The 17,003-nt window shown below is 52.2% G+C and overlaps 1 protein-coding gene across 2 annotated transcripts in view; it reads left to right on the top strand.

Moving 5' to 3' along the window:
• Positions 1-14,256, top strand: part of Nos2 (nitric oxide synthase 2) — a 37,722-nt gene extending 23,466 nt beyond the window's left edge. For both annotated transcript variants that reach the window (XM_021639819.2, XM_060387193.1), the window contains 14 exons: positions 119-263; positions 346-450; positions 1,667-1,716; positions 2,008-2,182; positions 2,872-3,004; positions 4,043-4,121; positions 4,797-4,978; positions 6,180-6,343; positions 7,810-8,017; positions 8,782-8,869; positions 9,284-9,405; positions 10,488-10,636; positions 11,415-11,609; positions 13,642-14,256. In XM_021639819.2, coding sequence (XP_021495494.2) covers positions 119-263; positions 346-450; positions 1,667-1,716; positions 2,008-2,182; positions 2,872-3,004; positions 4,043-4,121; positions 4,797-4,978; positions 6,180-6,343; positions 7,810-8,017; positions 8,782-8,869; positions 9,284-9,405; positions 10,488-10,636; positions 11,415-11,609; positions 13,642-13,740 — 1,894 coding nt within the window. In that variant the 3' untranslated portion in view covers positions 13,741-14,256. The remainder of the gene's footprint in view (positions 1-118; positions 264-345; positions 451-1,666; positions 1,717-2,007; positions 2,183-2,871; positions 3,005-4,042; positions 4,122-4,796; positions 4,979-6,179; positions 6,344-7,809; positions 8,018-8,781; positions 8,870-9,283; positions 9,406-10,487; positions 10,637-11,414; positions 11,610-13,641) is intronic.
• Positions 14,257-17,003: the final 2,747 nt, after the last annotated feature.

Genomic DNA, 17,003 nt, shown 5'->3' with positions numbered 1-17,003 from the left:
TCAGACAATAAGTGGAGATGCTTTCCCCGACATCCCCAGTCCTGCCCCCATTCCATTCTCTTCTGGAAGATGACTCAGCACAGCATCTGTCTGTCTGTCTGCCCATCTGTCCCCACAGAGTGGTGCTCTTTGCTTCCGTGCTGATGCGCAAGGTCATGGCTTCCCGGGTCAGAGCCACAGTCCTCTTTGCTACTGAGACAGGAAAGTCTGAAGCTCTAGCCCAGGACCTGGCAGCCTTGTTCAGCTATGCCTTCAACACCAAGGTAGACGCTTGGGTGGAAGACGCTGGGGTGGTGTGGAGGGCCTCCGGGAGCTGGGCGCTGATGTCCGCCGTCTCCCACGCAGGTTGTCTGCATGAGCCAGTATAAGGCAAGCAGCTTGGAAGAGGAGCAACTGCTGCTGGTGGTGACAAGTACTTTTGGGAATGGAGACTGCCCCAGCAATGGGCAGGTGGGTAGCTCGGGGCCCTGGGCACCTGGGGGCAGCGGGGCTTGGGAGGACCCAGCATGACCTGAAGAGGACACTGGAAGTAAGCGCCCAGGCCACTCTGGGTCCTTCTCATACCACCTTCCCATGGCACACAATGTTTTCCTCTGAATTGACCGACTTTTATTTACATATTTTTAGATTTGAGAAGATTTATTACATCTACTTATTTATATTTATTTATTTTGGGCGGGAGTGGGGGGTGTCACAGCTTGCATGTGGAGGTCAGAGGACAACTTGCCGGAGATGGTTCTTACCTTCCACAGTGTGGGTCCCCGAGGTTTTCAGCCTTCGTGACACTTTTATCTGCTGAGCCATCACAGCAGCCATGACCTACCTTTAAAAAAAAAAAATTTTTTTTTTTTTAAATCCTTATTTAACTGGGCCTAGCATGTACCTCCCAGCACTTGGCAGGTAGGGCAGGAAGATCACAAATCTGGACCCAGCCTGGACTCCATAGGAAATCTTATCTCAAATTCTCCCTCAACAAGGATTCATATGCTGGAGAGGTGGTTCAGCAGTTGAGGGTGCTTGCCAACACTGTCTTCTGGCCCCCCTGGGCACCCTCACTCATGGACTCAGACACTCTCAGACACACATCTTCCTTTTAAAACTATTCGTATTTTTAAAGACTATCATTATCACACAGGGAAAATGGGCCAGGCATGTGAATTTTGTCTAGCTGGCCACACGCTGGCCTGCCTAGCCTGTGCTTTGAGCAGAGGCAAGAATGAATGAGATGTTAAGGCTTGGTGAGCACCGATTTGTCTCTCTAGTGCTTGGAAGGATGAAAAGGCCATCAAAAAGAAAGGGCATTACAAAAAGAGAAGAGATTACAAAAGGCACAGCTTCCCACAATGCAATGGGTCCCCACGCTGCCTAAAACAGTTTCCTGGAAAAACCAAAGTTCTTTCAAACAATAAGTTGTTCCTACCACGTTCCAAGGGAAGCTAGGTTCATATTCTTTTTTAAAAAACCTGTGTCCTTCCAGTGGTAAATGGGGACACCAGGGACTTCTGGGCTTCCCACGGAGGGGCAGTCTGGACTTCCCTGGTGTCTTCCTCCATGGATCTGGATTCTTTGCCTGTTCAGCGTGGTCAGTGTTTAAATGGACCACCATGGGAAAGAAAGAGTAGTGTGTGGCTCCTGGCCTGAGAACTCTGGTTCCTTGTCTTTGTAGACCCTGAAGAAATCTCTGTTCATGCTGAGAGAGCTCACCCACACCTTCAGGTGAGGCACTCTTCCACATCCCTGCTTCCGGGGCCCACGGAATGGGGTGTGTGCACAGGATGTCTTCTCAGAGATGTCCAGGGGCAGACAGAGTCCTGGGCTGAGGTTTGGCTCCTGAGTGGGTTGTGATCAAGACATAGAAACCAAGTCCCTTGTGCAGGTCTACAGGCCAAGAGTGCATTGGTCAATGACTGTGGTGTCACCCAGTGGGCGTGGGAGAGTGGAGCTGTCCTTGCAGACCACAGGAAACTGCGGCCATGCATCCTGAGTGTCCCTGTGTGTCCTTGACAGGTATGCTGTGTTCGGCTTGGGCTCCAGCATGTACCCTCAGTTTTGCGCCTTCGCTCACGACATCGACCAGAAGCTATCCCAGCTGGGAGCCTCTCAGCTTGCCCCGACAGGAGAAGGGGACGAGCTCAGCGGGCAGGAGGATGCCTTCCGCAGCTGGGCTGTGCAAACCTTCCGGGTCAGTTTCCAGCCAGATCATACAATGCGATCACATGCCAAACACATCCGAGCCTGGTGTCCCGGGTGGTGTGACCTCTGCCAGGTGTAGGCCAGGGCTACAGGCCTGTCCTCTCAGGTCAATGTGGCCTGCCCAACCCCCACTCCACCGAGAAGAGTGTCACCCTAGCGTGTTGCTCCAGGTGGCAGAGGCAACCAGTCCGGAACCTCTGTCTTCAGGGCTTTTCCTGCTGATAGCCTGGGCCACCTTGTAACAGCGGTGTCTTGCTTCAGTCTCCTGGCTCTTCAGAGAAGGGCAAGGGACACACTGCTAAGCTCTTGTGACCTGCTGTTATCTCCTCAAATCTTTACTTTCTGGGTTCCTCCCTGCTGGTGGAGGGAACGTATCACTGACATGAAAGAACAGCAATTGGAAGCCCAGAAGACTTGGTCCCAAGTCTCCATAAACTTTTCTGTCAGGAAAGCAAAGCCCCAGGCCTCCCTGGCTATGTGGGAAGAGATTTGTGATGGTGGCTTTACTGTCTATTATAACAGCACTAACCACTGTGTGCCAAGCCTAGGATTCTCTGAGCTCTTCCAGTCCACAGCAGATGACACGCTTTGGTGTTCTGCGATGTAGCCCTTCAGTGTTTGACCAGTGGTGACGGGTGGTGACAGTGATGATGAATGCCATTCTTCCTAACTTTCCAGGCCGCCTGTGAGACGTTTAATGTTCGAAGCAAACATCACATCCAGATTCCAAAACGCTACACTTCCAACACAGTTTGGGAGGCACAACAATACAGGCTCACCCAGAGCCCAGAGCCGTTCGACCTCAACAAAGGTACCAGCCCCTCTGCGCCCTTCTGGTCTTTCTTGCCTGGGTTGAAGCTATCTGAGCCCTGAACCAGTCGTCAAGGAGTCTGCCATGCCCTTCTGAAGGAAAGCCATCGGCTGGAACTGCCAGATGTCCGTCTTCCTGGCCACAGAGCCTATTGGGACAGGGCTTCAGGCTCTGAGGGAGAGCATGCCAGGAGGAAGCCCTGAGGGCTTAGCAGTGAGAGCAGGGAGCCAGGTTCAGTGGGGAGACAGTGCGGGCAACTCTGCCAGGCCCTGGGCCAGCCTCTTGGCCCACGTGAACTAGTCTGTGACACTTGGCCTGGCACTTGGCCTGTGACAAATGCAGACAAGTTAAAGTTCAAGGAAATGAGCCAAGTAGTGGCACGTGGGAAATACAGGAGTTGGGTTCAGTCTTCAACAGCGTGGTGCGTGCCACGGGGAGGCATCTGAGGTGATTCAGGGGGCAGTGAAGTGGCTCATCTCTGCCCGCCCTGGGTGACATATTCTCAGTTCCCTTAGTCCAGACATCACAAAGGGACTTGCGTGTGAGGACAGGCCCTGCTTCATCTCTCTTCTCCGAATCCCAAATCCCTAAATCACATAGCTGTCCTGAGACTTTCTGTGTTTTAATATCTAAATTGAATCTCCCAGTACTTCTGAGCCTCGAAGCCACTGTTCATCTAGGATTTTTTTGGTTGTTTGGTTTTGGTTACTGTTTTTCGTTTTGTTTTGTTTCCTCTGTGTGTGTATAGAGGCAGGTAGCTGAGACAGGGTTTCATGTAGCCAAGACTGGGTCTCAAACTTGCTATGTGGGCAAGAATGGCCTCGAACTCCTGATCTTCCTGACTCTACCTTCAAAGTGTTGGGCTAACAGACCTATGTCACCACATCCACCCAGGCCCAGGGTCTTTACTTGTGATTCCAAAATAATAGTGGTCCTGTCTCGGGATACCAAGGGCGAGGTAGCATGCAGGGACCATCAACTAGGTATGTGGGGCTCCCCGCACCAGAGCACAGGGGCCATTTCAATCTGTCTCCTCAGCCCTCAGCAGTATACATGCCAAGAACGTGTTCACCATGAGGCTGAAATCCCAGCAGAATCTGCAGAGTGGGAAGTCCAGGTAAGGATGGGCAAGGGTTGCTTGGCTGGTGTCCCAAAGTTGCTCTGGAATGGATAAAGGACCAGAGCGAGTCAATCTGTGCATGGGGAGGGGAGAAGTGCCCACTGAAGAGTGTCACCATTAGGACCAGCTTCTCTGCTTGTCCTTGGCATCTGTGTCTTTGCCCAGTTTGGGAACTAGGTGTCTGCCTCGTTGGCTCTTCCTCCTCTCTGAACTCTTGCTAAGAGTGACCAGGGGAAACATAGACCACTTGAGTCTTCAGACCATTTGTGAGAATATTTGACAAGGACGGAAACTTCCCAGCCAGGCAGACGAGGGTTGTGGGCGGTCTGTAGATTTTCTCCATGTTCTCCTTCCTCTCCTTTCCTCCTATCCATTGACCTCAGCTTTAATGAGAACAAGGTTTGTTCTGGAGACAAGGGAAGGCTACCTCCTATGCCCACGCATCCTGAGCGAGAGTCTTCTTGTGGCAGAAGTGTGGCCAAGCCCTCCATGCTCTAGGGAGGGCTGTGGCCCAACTCCTTTGAGAAACTACGGAGGGTCCCCAGCTGAGGGGATGTCTTATCACAAACTCTGGCTGGTAACCAAGGCTGGAGGAAGCCAGCAGGAAGGCGTCAGGGGAGCACTTACTTGAGGAACCTGGCAGTTACCCAAGGCCTCCCTTTTCTTCTGTAGCCGTACCACCCTCCTCGTTCAACTCTCCTTCGAGGGCAGCCGAGGCCCCAGCTACCTGCCTGGGGAACACCTTGGGATTTTCCCAGGCAACCAGACTGCCCTGGTGCAGGGCATCTTGGAGCGAGTTGTGGATTGTCCCGAGCCACACCAAACTGTGTGCCTGGAGGTTATGGATGAGAAAGGTGAGACCCGGAGCCCCAGAAAAACCTCTACTCCCACCCCCTCACTCCCATCCCTGAGGACGGGGCCTGAGTCTGTCCCGGTCTACTCCAGTCCCAGCTCACAGGAGAAGTGGTGTCCCTGTGAGTGTGTCCCCCTGGCCTCAGAGAAGCAAGACCTGGCAGTGTCCACCATCCAGGGGAAAAGGGAGTCAGCCTGAAACTTAGAGACCAGAGACTCGAGGCTTCCCTGGGGCTGGAAAAACGCATATGTGGTTCAGATGAGAGGCCATTAATAATAAAGTCCTTGTCTCTAGAAGAAAGTGGCGGGAGGGAAGAGGAATAAAAATAATGTTCTTGGGGGAGCAGCCTTACCAGGCCACAGAGAAAGGCAATGCAGCCAGTCTTGATGAGACCTGATAAGCTAGGGTCAGATGGAAGGGGAAGAGGTCCTCCCCAATCAGTGGACTTGGGGAGCATGGGGGAAGATGAGGGAGGGAGAGAGGGTTTGGGAGGGGACAAGGGAGGGGGCTGCAGCTGGGAAACAAAGTGAATAAACTGAATTAATAAAAAATTAATTAATTAAAAAAACCAATGTGCTAACACGCACTAAACACCTGTGGGTTAGGCACTGTGCCAACCAGTTCCCAGAGGTGGTTTTTACTCTTTGCCGGTGTCAGCCAGACTTTTGTCATCGTATCTGCTTCTCAAGGAAGCGGCGGGAGGTCACAGAGCTCAAACACTTACCTGGGAAGTGGGGAGCCAGGGTTTGAACCTGGGCCATGCTGTGACTCCCTGCACACTGTCTCTTGGGACTCCTGAAGCCTGGCCACCTCAAGTTATCCTGATCTGTTCACCCAGAGCCCCTTGCTTTAACACCCCGGGGGACTGTAGCCATTTCTAAAAGAACAACAGGCTCTGGGGTGTACCTCAGTCTCCGGTGGTCTCAGTCACCGAGTTTGTGGTTCACCTGAGGGTGTCAGAGACTCAAGCATGGGCCACAGAAGAAGGTGGCTAGTCTATCAGGACAAAGTCAATATGGGTGCCCACGTGGGGGTGATTGATCAGCCTACTCCGGCAGGAGTTTCAGCAGCAACTCCTGGTCTTCACTCTTTCTGTCAGAGACTTCCCCTCCTTGTACGCAGAGGGAGGGTAGGCATCGTTTGAGGGTAAGGACCCAAGCAGGGCCTTTCCCCATTCTGACATCTTTCTTCCTTCCATTCAGGCAGCTACTGGGTCAGAGACAAGAGGCTGCCTCCCTGCTCGCTCAGCCAGGCCCTCACCTACTTCCTGGACATCACTACCCCACCCACCCAGCTGCAGCTGCACAAGCTGGCCCGCCTAGCCACGGAAGAGGCCGACAGGCGGAAGCTGGAGGCCTTGTGTCAGGTGAGGGTCTGGCTGGTGGGTGAGGCAGGGGCATTTCTTAGAGTGGAGGAACAAAAGCCCAGAGCCAAGTTCAGCCTCTGAGTCCCCGGCTGTGGTTGTGTGTGTGTGGTGGGGGAATCGTCTGCTGCTTGGTCTCTGGTACAGTATACAAGTGAATAAGTTTCTCTGAGAGCCGGTATGAGGAAACCAGTGTTCATTACTTGTCCCATTCCTGTGACAATATACGTGACAGAAGCAACATAAGGAAAGGAGGTTTGATTTTGGTTCATGAGGGTCCAGTCCATCATGGCAGGAGTCACAACAGCAGGAGTGTGGGTGGCTGGTCACATCGCTTCCGGGGCGAGGAAGAACAGAGAGGTCGATGCTGGTGCTCCCCTCACTTTCTCCTTCTCATTTGGTCCTAGCCCATAGGAACTCAGAGTGGCTCTTCGCCAGTCACACCTCTAGACACACCTCACGGAAGTGTGTTTCCATGGTGACCCTAAGTCTAGTCAGGTTCCCAGTGAAGAGCGGTCATCACACAGCCAAAGTGCACTTCCTTGGGATCTGGCTACAGGGGGCGGCCGTCCATTGTGTATATAATAATGTAATGGCAGGTGGAGAGCTGAGCTAGTAATGAGTCAGTGATACTTGAAGTCATTGGTGTCTTTGTAAGAGGCTCTGGATACAATGTCACTGGAGACATTGTTATGATCTCAGCAACCCTGTGGGAAAAGCTGTGTCAGACGACTCCACAAGGACTAAGGGTAAGCTAGCAGGAACGTCTGGCCATAATTGGAACCCAGAACCAATTGGTTCTAAATTACAGTATAACAAGGAAGTATTTTATACTATAATAAGCCCAGCTGGGCGTGGTGGTGTGCTCTCAAGGGGCCGAGGTAGGAGGACGGTGAGACAGAGACCAGCCTTGGCCAACAATGAATTCAAGGCCAATGTGAGTTAGGTAACAAGACCACGTCTCTATTGCCATCCCCAAAGAAAGAGCGCATCGAGCCCTGTCTGTGAGTTGCTGACTTGGGGGAGGTTTTTGTGTCTTGATTTTTGGCTTTGTTTTGTGGGCGCTGGGAGTTTGCCAAAGACCCTCACACATGCCAGGCAAGTGCTCTACCCCTGAGAGAAACCCCTGTCTCTCCTTTTTATTCCGAGGCAGTCCACGCTCGCCCTCAAATCTGTAACCCCCGCTGAGCTTAATCTTGGAATCCTCCTGCCTCTGCCTGCCAACCAGCTGGGGCTGCAGTCCTCCCTCACCACCATTTTGATCCTCCCCACCAGAGATCTCTAGGAACAACTGAGAAAGGCTGCTGGCTGCCGCAGGTCCTTGCTTCCCGGCCAACATAGTGGCCTCAGCACCCTGGACAGCGCCCGGACAGTGGCCTCCTGTGGAGTGACTGGATGGATGATGACTGGGTGGGACAGCTCCTTCTCCCACGCGTCTCCCAGTCCCTCATGCCGCCCTTGACTTTCAGCCCTCAGAGTACAACGGCTGGAAGCTGAGCAACAGCCCCACGTTTCTGGAGGTGCTGGAAGAGTTCCCGTCACTGCGCGTGCCTGCCTCCTTCCTGCTCTCACAGCTCCCCCTACTGAAGCCCCGCTACTACTCCATCAGCTCGTCCCAAGACCACACCCCCTCGGAGGTCCACCTGACTGTGGCCGTGGTCACCTACCGCACCCGAGGTGAGGCAGGCAGACTCCGGTGTCACCTGCACCTCTTACTTCTAGGGCGGCTGTCCTAGATTGCCCTCTGCTGCTGTGATAAACGCCATGGAGGTCCAATTCAGGGGGAGAAAGGGTTTGCTTAGCTTACAGGTGACAGCCCGTCATCAAGGGAAGCCAAGGCAGGAACCGTGGGGGAACACTGTTTGTTCCCTCTGGCTCGCTCAGCTACCGAGTTAGCTTACACAAGTCAGAACCTCTGCCCGGAAACAGCACTGCCCACAGTGGGCTGGAATCTCCTCCATCACTTAGCAGTCACGAGAACGCCCCGCAGACGTGCCCACAGGCCATTCTTGTGGCAAGTCCTCAACCGAGTGTCCCTTTCCTGGGCCTGTCCGGGTGATGACACAGATGGACAACCGCAGCAGCTGTTTAACACCCTGAGACTTGTCTCTTTATCAGCTCCGTGCTACAGTGACGGCCACCGGCCAGAGCTGTCAGCAGTGTGGGAAGCTGCATAGGGTACATTGTCCTGAAGCAGGCATGAAGCATGCTCCTTAGTTACCGTCCACGACTGTGGGAGATGGCCTCCACGTGCCTTTACAAGGGAGGAAGAAAGAGTCACGGAGAAGCGAACCCACTTTTCCCGAGTCACACTGTTAGCGCCCGAGTCCACCAGGATTTCAGTCACCTGCTCCGGGGGCTTGGCAGTGTAGGAAAAGCGCTGAGCTGGGCTGCATGAAGGCCAGAGGAGTTATTGGTCACGTCTGCACTGTCCTTTGCAGATGGTCAGGGTCCCCTGCACCATGGTGTCTGCAGCACTTGGATCAGTAGCCTGAAGCCCCAGGACCCTGTGCCCTGTTTCGTGCGAAGGTAAGCACACACTCAGGGCCCTTTGGGGTCCCTGGCGCCTGGAGAGGCTGCCATACAAGGGAAGGTTCTAGGACAGAGTGCTCCCTTTGGCCCATGAAGGTTGGGGGAGGGGCAATCCAGGGACTCCTCATTTTACTATCTGGCTACAAGGTCCCTGGCAAGGATAACGGTGATGATTGTGGTGAAATCCAGAGTGCAGCGAGATTGGTCCTTTCACCAAAGAGCTCGAGTGTGGGAGGATGGCCTGCCTGGGCAGGGAGGATGGACTTGCTCACAGAGCTTGGGGGTCAGTGGTTCCCTCCATCCCTGACAGTCCCACCGTGCCAGATGCCCTGCCCCCCAGCCCTATCCTGGCTGCGCTTCTGGCTCGGGGTGTCTGAAGACCGAGGTCTCTCTCCTCCTGTCTCCCTGCAGCGTCAGTGGCTTCCAGCTCCCGGAGGACCCCTCCCAGCCTTGCATCCTCATTGGGCCTGGCACGGGCATTGCCCCCTTCCGAAGTTTCTGGCAGCAGCGGCTCCATGACTCCCAACACAAAGGTACAGCTCTCAAGAGGAAGGGGGTGTGCCAGGATCTCGCCATTACACAGGCACAGGCACACCAACTTATTACACGGTAGCCCGTAAGCAAGTGCCCAGATGCAGAGCGCTTGTCCTGCCCACTCCGTGCCTCCATGTTCCCTTGTTCACTTTTAATGTACTTAGGGGTGTCCTGATGCATCTGTGGAGGTCAGAGGTCAAGTTGCCTCTCTTCTTCCACATCATAGGTCCCAGGAATCAAACTCAATCTGTCAGGCTTGATGGCAAACACGTCTGCCTGCTGAGCCGTCTCATTAGCCCGTTCTGCCAGGTTTTAAATGCTGGCCTCATTGTCAACACCACCCATTAAATAACCCATAGGGTGAACCTGTGAGGAGGTCCTCAGCGTTCAGAGATGAAAGTAATAGAACGTAGACGAAGACAGTTTCTCTTCACTGGAGAAACAGCCTAGGAGAAAGGACGCCTCTATGCCTGGAGCCCTTCGAAGGAGGCTTCTGTGGAAGAACCTTTAGCAATGTTTGACCTTCAAGACCCTGAAGTCCAGCACAGCGAATAGCATCAGGAGGTTGTTGAGATGTCCAGGTCACCTGAGGCCTCACCACCTGCACTTGGTGTAGCATCTGGTCAGGAGAGATGACGCTCACAGGAAGGCCACAGAATTTTTGATATTTCACTAAAATGATATTCTTAGCATGTTACACACACATGCACACACACACATGCACACACACATGCACACACACACACACACACACACACCGATGTGTATTTAAGACAGGGTCTTGCTATGTAGCCCTGGCTAGGCTGGCTCCCTAAAGGCTCGCCTCAAATTTATAGCAATCAATCCTCCTGCCTCCACTTCCCAAGAACTGGCTATAATAATATTTTTAAAGAAAAAGTAAAATGTAATGGTGCATAAAAGAAAGAGCAATGTGTGGGCATAATAATAAATGCTCCTGAGCCTCGTTTCTCAAGAGTGCCTCCATGAACTGTAAAAACGGGAAAATACGGTGGGCACCTGGTGGGCACGGCGCTCCCTCTAGTGGCCACTGTGGTAACTGCACCCTTCTGGATCTTCAAAGGACTCAAAGGAGGCCGCATGACCTTGGTGTTTGGGTGCCGGCACCCGGAAGAGGACCACCTCTATCGAGAAGAGATGCAGGAGATGGTCCGCCAGGGAGTGCTTCACCAGGTTCACACAGGCTGCTCCCGGCTGCCCGGCGAGCCCAAGGTAAGTGCAGCCCCCCAGCAAGGCGGCAAAGCACGCGTGACGCCCGCGGCCTCCCTGAGCCTTTCACGCCCTCTGCGCTAAAGTGGAGCCCGTTGCACAGTCTTGGGGTGATATGAAGAGCAGTAGGATGAGAAGACCAAGCCCAGAAGCCCAGAGAGGTTTGAGATGTGCACTGTAGCTTAATGTGCACTGTAGTGTACTCAGCTGCCCGGGGATGCAGGGCTGTGCCAGGAGATGTGGTCAGCTCTAGGCTTAGCTCGGCAAGCCTGGAGGGAGGAGCTGATCCCACCAGGGCCTCAGGTGGGCACTCTGCTCCAGGGGCATGAGCAGTCCGTACAGATGCTCAGCTCAGAACCTTGTGAAGTTTCCCTTAGGACCCTTTTGGCTCCAATGGCTGGACCACTGGCCATCTTATATGGAAACGTATATGACTCCAGGACCCTCTTTGTAAATGGGGAGCCTGGGAGCCTATGCCCCAGCCACAGATCAGAGCTGGGTCTGATACATGCTCAGAAGCACCTTTTTTCTGGGGTGTAGGCAGGCAGATCCCAGAGCTCTGGGCGGGGCCATTAGCTTGATGGAGGTGTCTCTGAAGTGTGGTGGACCCAGGGAAGATCTGTGGGTTCCGTTGGCCAGGATTGGCCAAGATGTTTATGCATCCTGAGCTGAGGTCCTGGCTGAGTCCTCAGTGCCCCACCCCCGCCCCACCATGGCCACCGTGCCTGAACATAGTGAGCTCAGCAGCTAAGGCTGGTCCCACCCTGTCCTCTGCTCTTAGGTCTACGTCCAAGACATCCTGCAGAAGCAGCTGGCCAGCGAGGTCCTCAGCGTGCTGCACGCAGAGCAGGGCCACCTCTATGTCTGCGGAGACGTGCGCATGGCCCGGGATGTGGCCGCCACGGTGAAGAAGCTGGTGGCCACCCAGCTGAGCTTGAGCGAGGAGCAGGTTGAGGACTATTTCTTCCAGCTCAAGGTATGGAGGCAGGGCTGGGAGGGACCCTAGAGAAGGGTATAGGCCCAGATCCCATGCCGTTGGAACCAGGACCAGAGCCCCAGAACTGGGGGTTGCCCAGAGACCCTCTGCACCACTTCCGAAACCTGGGGCCGGCTGGCTGGCTGGGCTCCTGGAGGCCAGGCTCTCCGTTACACACACCGGCTGCCAGCTAGCTGAGAAATCAGGCCAGCGTGTTCCACTTCTCAGAGCAGTCTCTGCTCGTCACTCCCCTGCATATATTACCCGTAGAGCAGAGCAGGGCTGGGGACACTGGGACGGGAGGCCTGTCCCATACTGGCTAAGGTTAACTGCTTATTTACAGCAGGCTGCTGGCTGGGCGCCTTCATTCCTCACAGGAAAGACTCTTGGTAACAGGGCCTGCCTTGTGCCAGGTGGTCATCAAGGATTGTCCTGTGACATTTCCTTCTGCCCCTCTAAGGGCTTTAAGAGGGAAGAATGGCCACAGGTTTTATGTCATTTTGCAGAAGGAAGTTGGCTGGTGCCACAGCAATGAATGTGAGAGCCCAGGCTCATGGCCTCTTTTCTCCTTTTCCCTCTCTGTCTCTTTGGTTCCTGAACCTGTCTTTAAGGCTCAAATTTACATACCACATTTATATTAAGCTCCTCCTGTGTTAGAGATAAAAAAAGCGGTTAACAAAGCAGGTTTTGAAAAAACAAAAACAAAACAGGTCAACGTCATGATAGATTACAGTGAACACCTGTAATCCCAGCACTAGGGAAGTGGAAGCAGGAGGATGGAGAGTTCAAGATTATCCCTTGGTTATACAAGTCAGCCAATCATAGAGACAGCCAGGGCTACATGACATCCTGTCTCAAAAACACAGAAGCAAAAGCCCTACCTAAATGGAGCTAACACTCTGGCAGAGGGATGAGATAAAACAGAGTGAGCAAATGCTTCAGAACAGTGGCTCAGAGCTGGGGCGTGCATCATTTCATGAGGATGTTTGGGGAAGGGGTCATGGGGAGGTGACATTTGAGGAGAACACCCCCCCAAAAAGAGGTAGAGGAGCCTTGTGCACAGCGGAGACAGAGGTCTAGTCTGTTCAGTGGGGCAACAGAATGTGCAAAGGTCCTGGGGTGCAGATTATTCCAACACGTGATAACCAGCACGGACTTCCCAAAATGCGTTCCGTGTGCGTCAGATGCGTTCCTCGATGTCTGACATCAAAAGGGTTGCAAGGAGCAGGTGGGGCAGAGGTGGTGCACACCTGTGAATCCTCAGGCTGTGAGGAAACTGAGGCAGGAGAGTGGCAAGGGCAAGTCGGTATGGGCTACCTGGGGCTTCAGAGATGGCTCAGCGGTTAAAAGCGTGTGCTGTCCCTGCAGAGGACCTGCCTGTAACTCCAGCTCCGGGGGATCTGATACCCTCTTCTGACCACTGAGGGCACGGCACTCATGTACACACACACACACACACACACACACACACACACACACACACGAAAATAAAAATTGTAGCCAGACATGGTGCCGCACACACCTTCAATTCCAGCACTCAGGAGGCAGAGGCAGGAAATAATTTTTTTTTTTTTTTTTAAGTTAAAAAGAGGAAACAAGAACTGGAGATGTAGCCCGTTTCTGGGTCCATGGAGAGCAACAGGTGGCTTTACCGTAAGGTTCCTCACGGAGCCCTCAGCCTGCTGCTGTGGGCTGTGACTTCAAGACCCAGGGAAACAGAGGCCCACTCGGCCCGCCCCACTCCTGCTGAGCTCAAAGCTCAGGTCCTGCCGTGCGGTGTGGGATGAACACTAGGCGGGTGGGGCTGCCAGCCATCCGTGAAGTACGGGAGGAGGCCGAGGTGGGCCACACGCAGGCCTGAGGGGAAGCCACACCCGGTGGAGTGGCAGCATTCCGGACAAGGGGGAAGGCACAGGGCCAGCGAGGAAGCTTGTCACCAGGAAGCTGCTGCAGCCTCAGGGTTTGCCCCAGCTGTGACCTAGAGGTGACTGGGCCAGAAGGGTGACACGTTGACCTCTCTTTCTCCTCACAGAGCCAGAAACGTTATCACGAAGACATCTTCGGGGCAGTCTTTTCCTATGGGGTGAAAAAGGCCAGCGCCTTGGAGCAGCCCAAAAGCACGAGGCTCTGACGGCTCAGAAGGAGTTACAGCTTCTGGCACAGAATTCAGTGATGGATTCAGCTCCCCGGCTGGCCAGAGGCCTGTCACGACAGAGAAACGCAATTTTCCCCCAACCCCTCACTCACTTCATCCCTCTCTCACCCCCCTGCCCTGTACCAAGTAGTGGACTACCTGAACTTCTCTGTCCTCTGCTCTCCTCCTCTCTCCTCTTCTCTCCTTCCCTCCCCTCCCCTCTCCTTCCTTTCCCTCCCTTCTCCTCTCCTCTCCTCCTTCTTTTCTCTCCCTCTCCTGCCCTGGACCATTGGAGCTGTGAGCAGAGAAAAATGCACCTCCTGATTGAAGCACTTTGGGTGACCACCAGGAGGCGCCATGCCACCGCTCTAATATTGAGCCACATTATGTACAGTTATTTATACTTGTATTTAAGAAAACAAATATCTTTGTCTACTCCCAAGGAGCACTTAGGCCTTCCCTGTATATTCCTCGATGAAAAATACTTATATAAAATGCATTTTATTTTAATCACCCTGTGCGTTTGATTGACTTTTGTAGTGAAAGCAGTATCTGGTTTGAGATTGGTGGGCACCACAGCCTGGACCATGATGCCCCTATGAGGGATCGTGCTAACCAGATCCCCATGGAACAGCTGATGGAGTTTGTGTTTGTCTGAAGCCTGTGGCCCTGGCAAGGTGGCCCAGATCAGGGCCTGGAGCTGTGTGTCACACACAAGGCTCCTGCAGGGTGTGGTGAGACCCGGGGTTCTTCATGGGGGCGGGGACTTCCTGAAGACCTTGGCCCTCACCCTGTCTTAGAAAATGATACGCCTGGGCACTGAGGATGTAGCTCGGTTGGCAGAGTGCTTGGCCGGCACACACAAAGCTCCATATTACCTTGGGCATACACACTTGTAATCTCAGCAATTAGGAGGTAGAGGCAAGAGGATTTGGAGTCTAAGATCATAGGCTTCAAATACAGTTACATAGTGGACTTGAGAGCATCTTTTAAAAAAGAGAAAGAGTGTGTGTTGGTTGTGCTCTGTGACCCGTTTAAGGAGGGTTTAGCAGCTATGACCTGGGCAGGTCACAGTTCCTTGCTGTGACACCTTGATGTGCAGGGTGCCACCACCCTCTCCTGCTGTGGAGGCCATGAGCTCCTGTTTGCACCAGCCAGCGTAGCTCCTTACCAGACAGTCTCATTGCTGCTCCCTGCCCTGTACCAGGATGGAGATGAACTGGGGGTCCTGCCAGCTTCCCTGGCCCTCTTCCCCAGCAGATGAAGCAGAAGAGGCAGGAGTGAGGGGCCCACCAGACTCTCATTGCCCATGGAAACCCCCTGCCCCTGGCAGTAATGCACAGCCGGTCAAGTCTTCTAGGATCCATTTGGCAAAGTCTCTCTCTGCTTTGGCAAGGTTCCAAGGTCCAGGGTAGGATCTGGGACAGGATGCAGAGTTCCCCGTTCATTTTATCTCTTGGGTCGATGAGCTGGTGGCTCAGGCAACCAATCAGCAATGGATTATGAAAGATGATTGAAAGAAAAAGAAATAGGAGAAGGAACCCAAGATTCCTTCTCTAGGTCTGGGGACTGGCTACACTGCTACTAAGGAGGAAAACTTTCACTGGTCACCTTTTTTTCCTGCAGCCAGAACTGCAAGGGGTTGTAAAAGGGGCTTTTTGATCTGAGATTAGCTCTTGCCCAGGGCAGGCCACTGAGGAGGCCTCCACAGGCTAAAGTAAACTTTTTCCTGCTTATCCTAGGCTGATAGTTCCTGAATCACTGCCAACTTGTTTATAAATCAATAAAATAAGAAAGGGGGAATAAAGTAAGCAAAGACCATTCACAAACACATGCTCAAGAAAAAAGATGAAGAAGTTAAGAATTTTAACTTCAAGGAATTCCCACAAGCTTACCTATGACAATGGTGTTGATTTCAGCTAGCATCTCCTCTGCAGAAACTGCAGCAAATTTAGGCTGCCAGTTCCATAGCATCAGCCCACACATACACACAAATAATCAGACATATAGGCCTGAACATATTCATACACACATTCAATGGACAATACAAAAGGAGCTCCTCCTTACATACAAATAGACAATTGACATATGCTCATGTAACATATGTACAAAAAACAGACAGATGGACATATTTACATGTAAACACATCTATATACATATTTACAACTCATGCATGAATCGAATTCCAGCCAGCTTTCATTCAATGGGCTTCCACCACTGGGCTTCTGCCGGCAGTATGTGTGAGTGTTTGTCTGTTTGTTGGTTGGTTTGTGTTTTGCTGCTGTTTATTGTATTATATAGCCTTTATACCTGAGAGAAAGCTCCCAGAAAAGGAATTACCTCATAGCCAAAAACACAATCACAAAAACAGATGAAATCTAAAAAGCAACAGGTTACATGTTTTTAAACTAAACATTTCTTATCTATGTATTCATTACATACATTCAAAGTGAGTTCAGAGTGACAAAGCTTGACAAGGCCTAAAGGTTAACAGGGTCTAAAAGGTAAAAGAATACATGTCGTTTCAATTAAGACTTACCTGGCTACACATTTTTCAGCTAGGTTTGGGGGTGATAATCTTATCTGTCTTTCATTCCAAGAAACAAAGTAAATTTAAAATGGCAATATATAATACCATAAGGTGCCAAGATATAAGGAATTACAGCAGAACAGTTTGTACATAATGACATCAAAGTTTGTAGTCCTGTTATAATTTGGGTTCATGGGAAGTTTAAACCAACTTGTTTATATTTATGGTGTATACCAGAATTTGTGAGTGAAGGCTGAGGCCTTGAGCCTGTCTCCTAGTGAGGTATATGGAGGTCCACAAAAGGTATTTATTGCAGCCATAAACTTTCTAAAGTTGTTTTAGAGATTCTAAAACAAGCTAAGCTAGGTACTGTACCTGTCATCATCTCTGGGAAGGTGAAGACAGGCAGATTCCTGGGCCACAGGCCCAGTCAATCACTGAGCTTCAGGTTCAATGAGAGACCCTGTCTCAAAAGGTAAGGTGGACAGATATCAAGGAAGATAACTAGGCTGGGTGGTGTTGACACACACATTTAATCCTAGCACTCAGAAGGCAGAGGTGGGCAGATCACTGAATTTGGGGCCAGCCTGGTCTACAGAAGAGTTCCTGTCTCAAACAAATAAACAAACAAGACACTCAAATTGGCGGCTGGCGTCCACACACAGGTACACACATTATCACTCACTTGCATGACTAGAAACATGTACACACCACACAGACATACACAGAC

Source organism: Meriones unguiculatus, chromosome 7 (genome assembly GCF_030254825.1).
Source record: "Meriones unguiculatus strain TT.TT164.6M chromosome 7, Bangor_MerUng_6.1, whole genome shotgun sequence".
Taxonomy (NCBI): domain Eukaryota; kingdom Metazoa; phylum Chordata; class Mammalia; order Rodentia; family Muridae; genus Meriones; species Meriones unguiculatus.
Note: the sequence above shows the minus strand (reverse complement) of the source record. Positions and strands in the feature narration are given on the sequence as shown.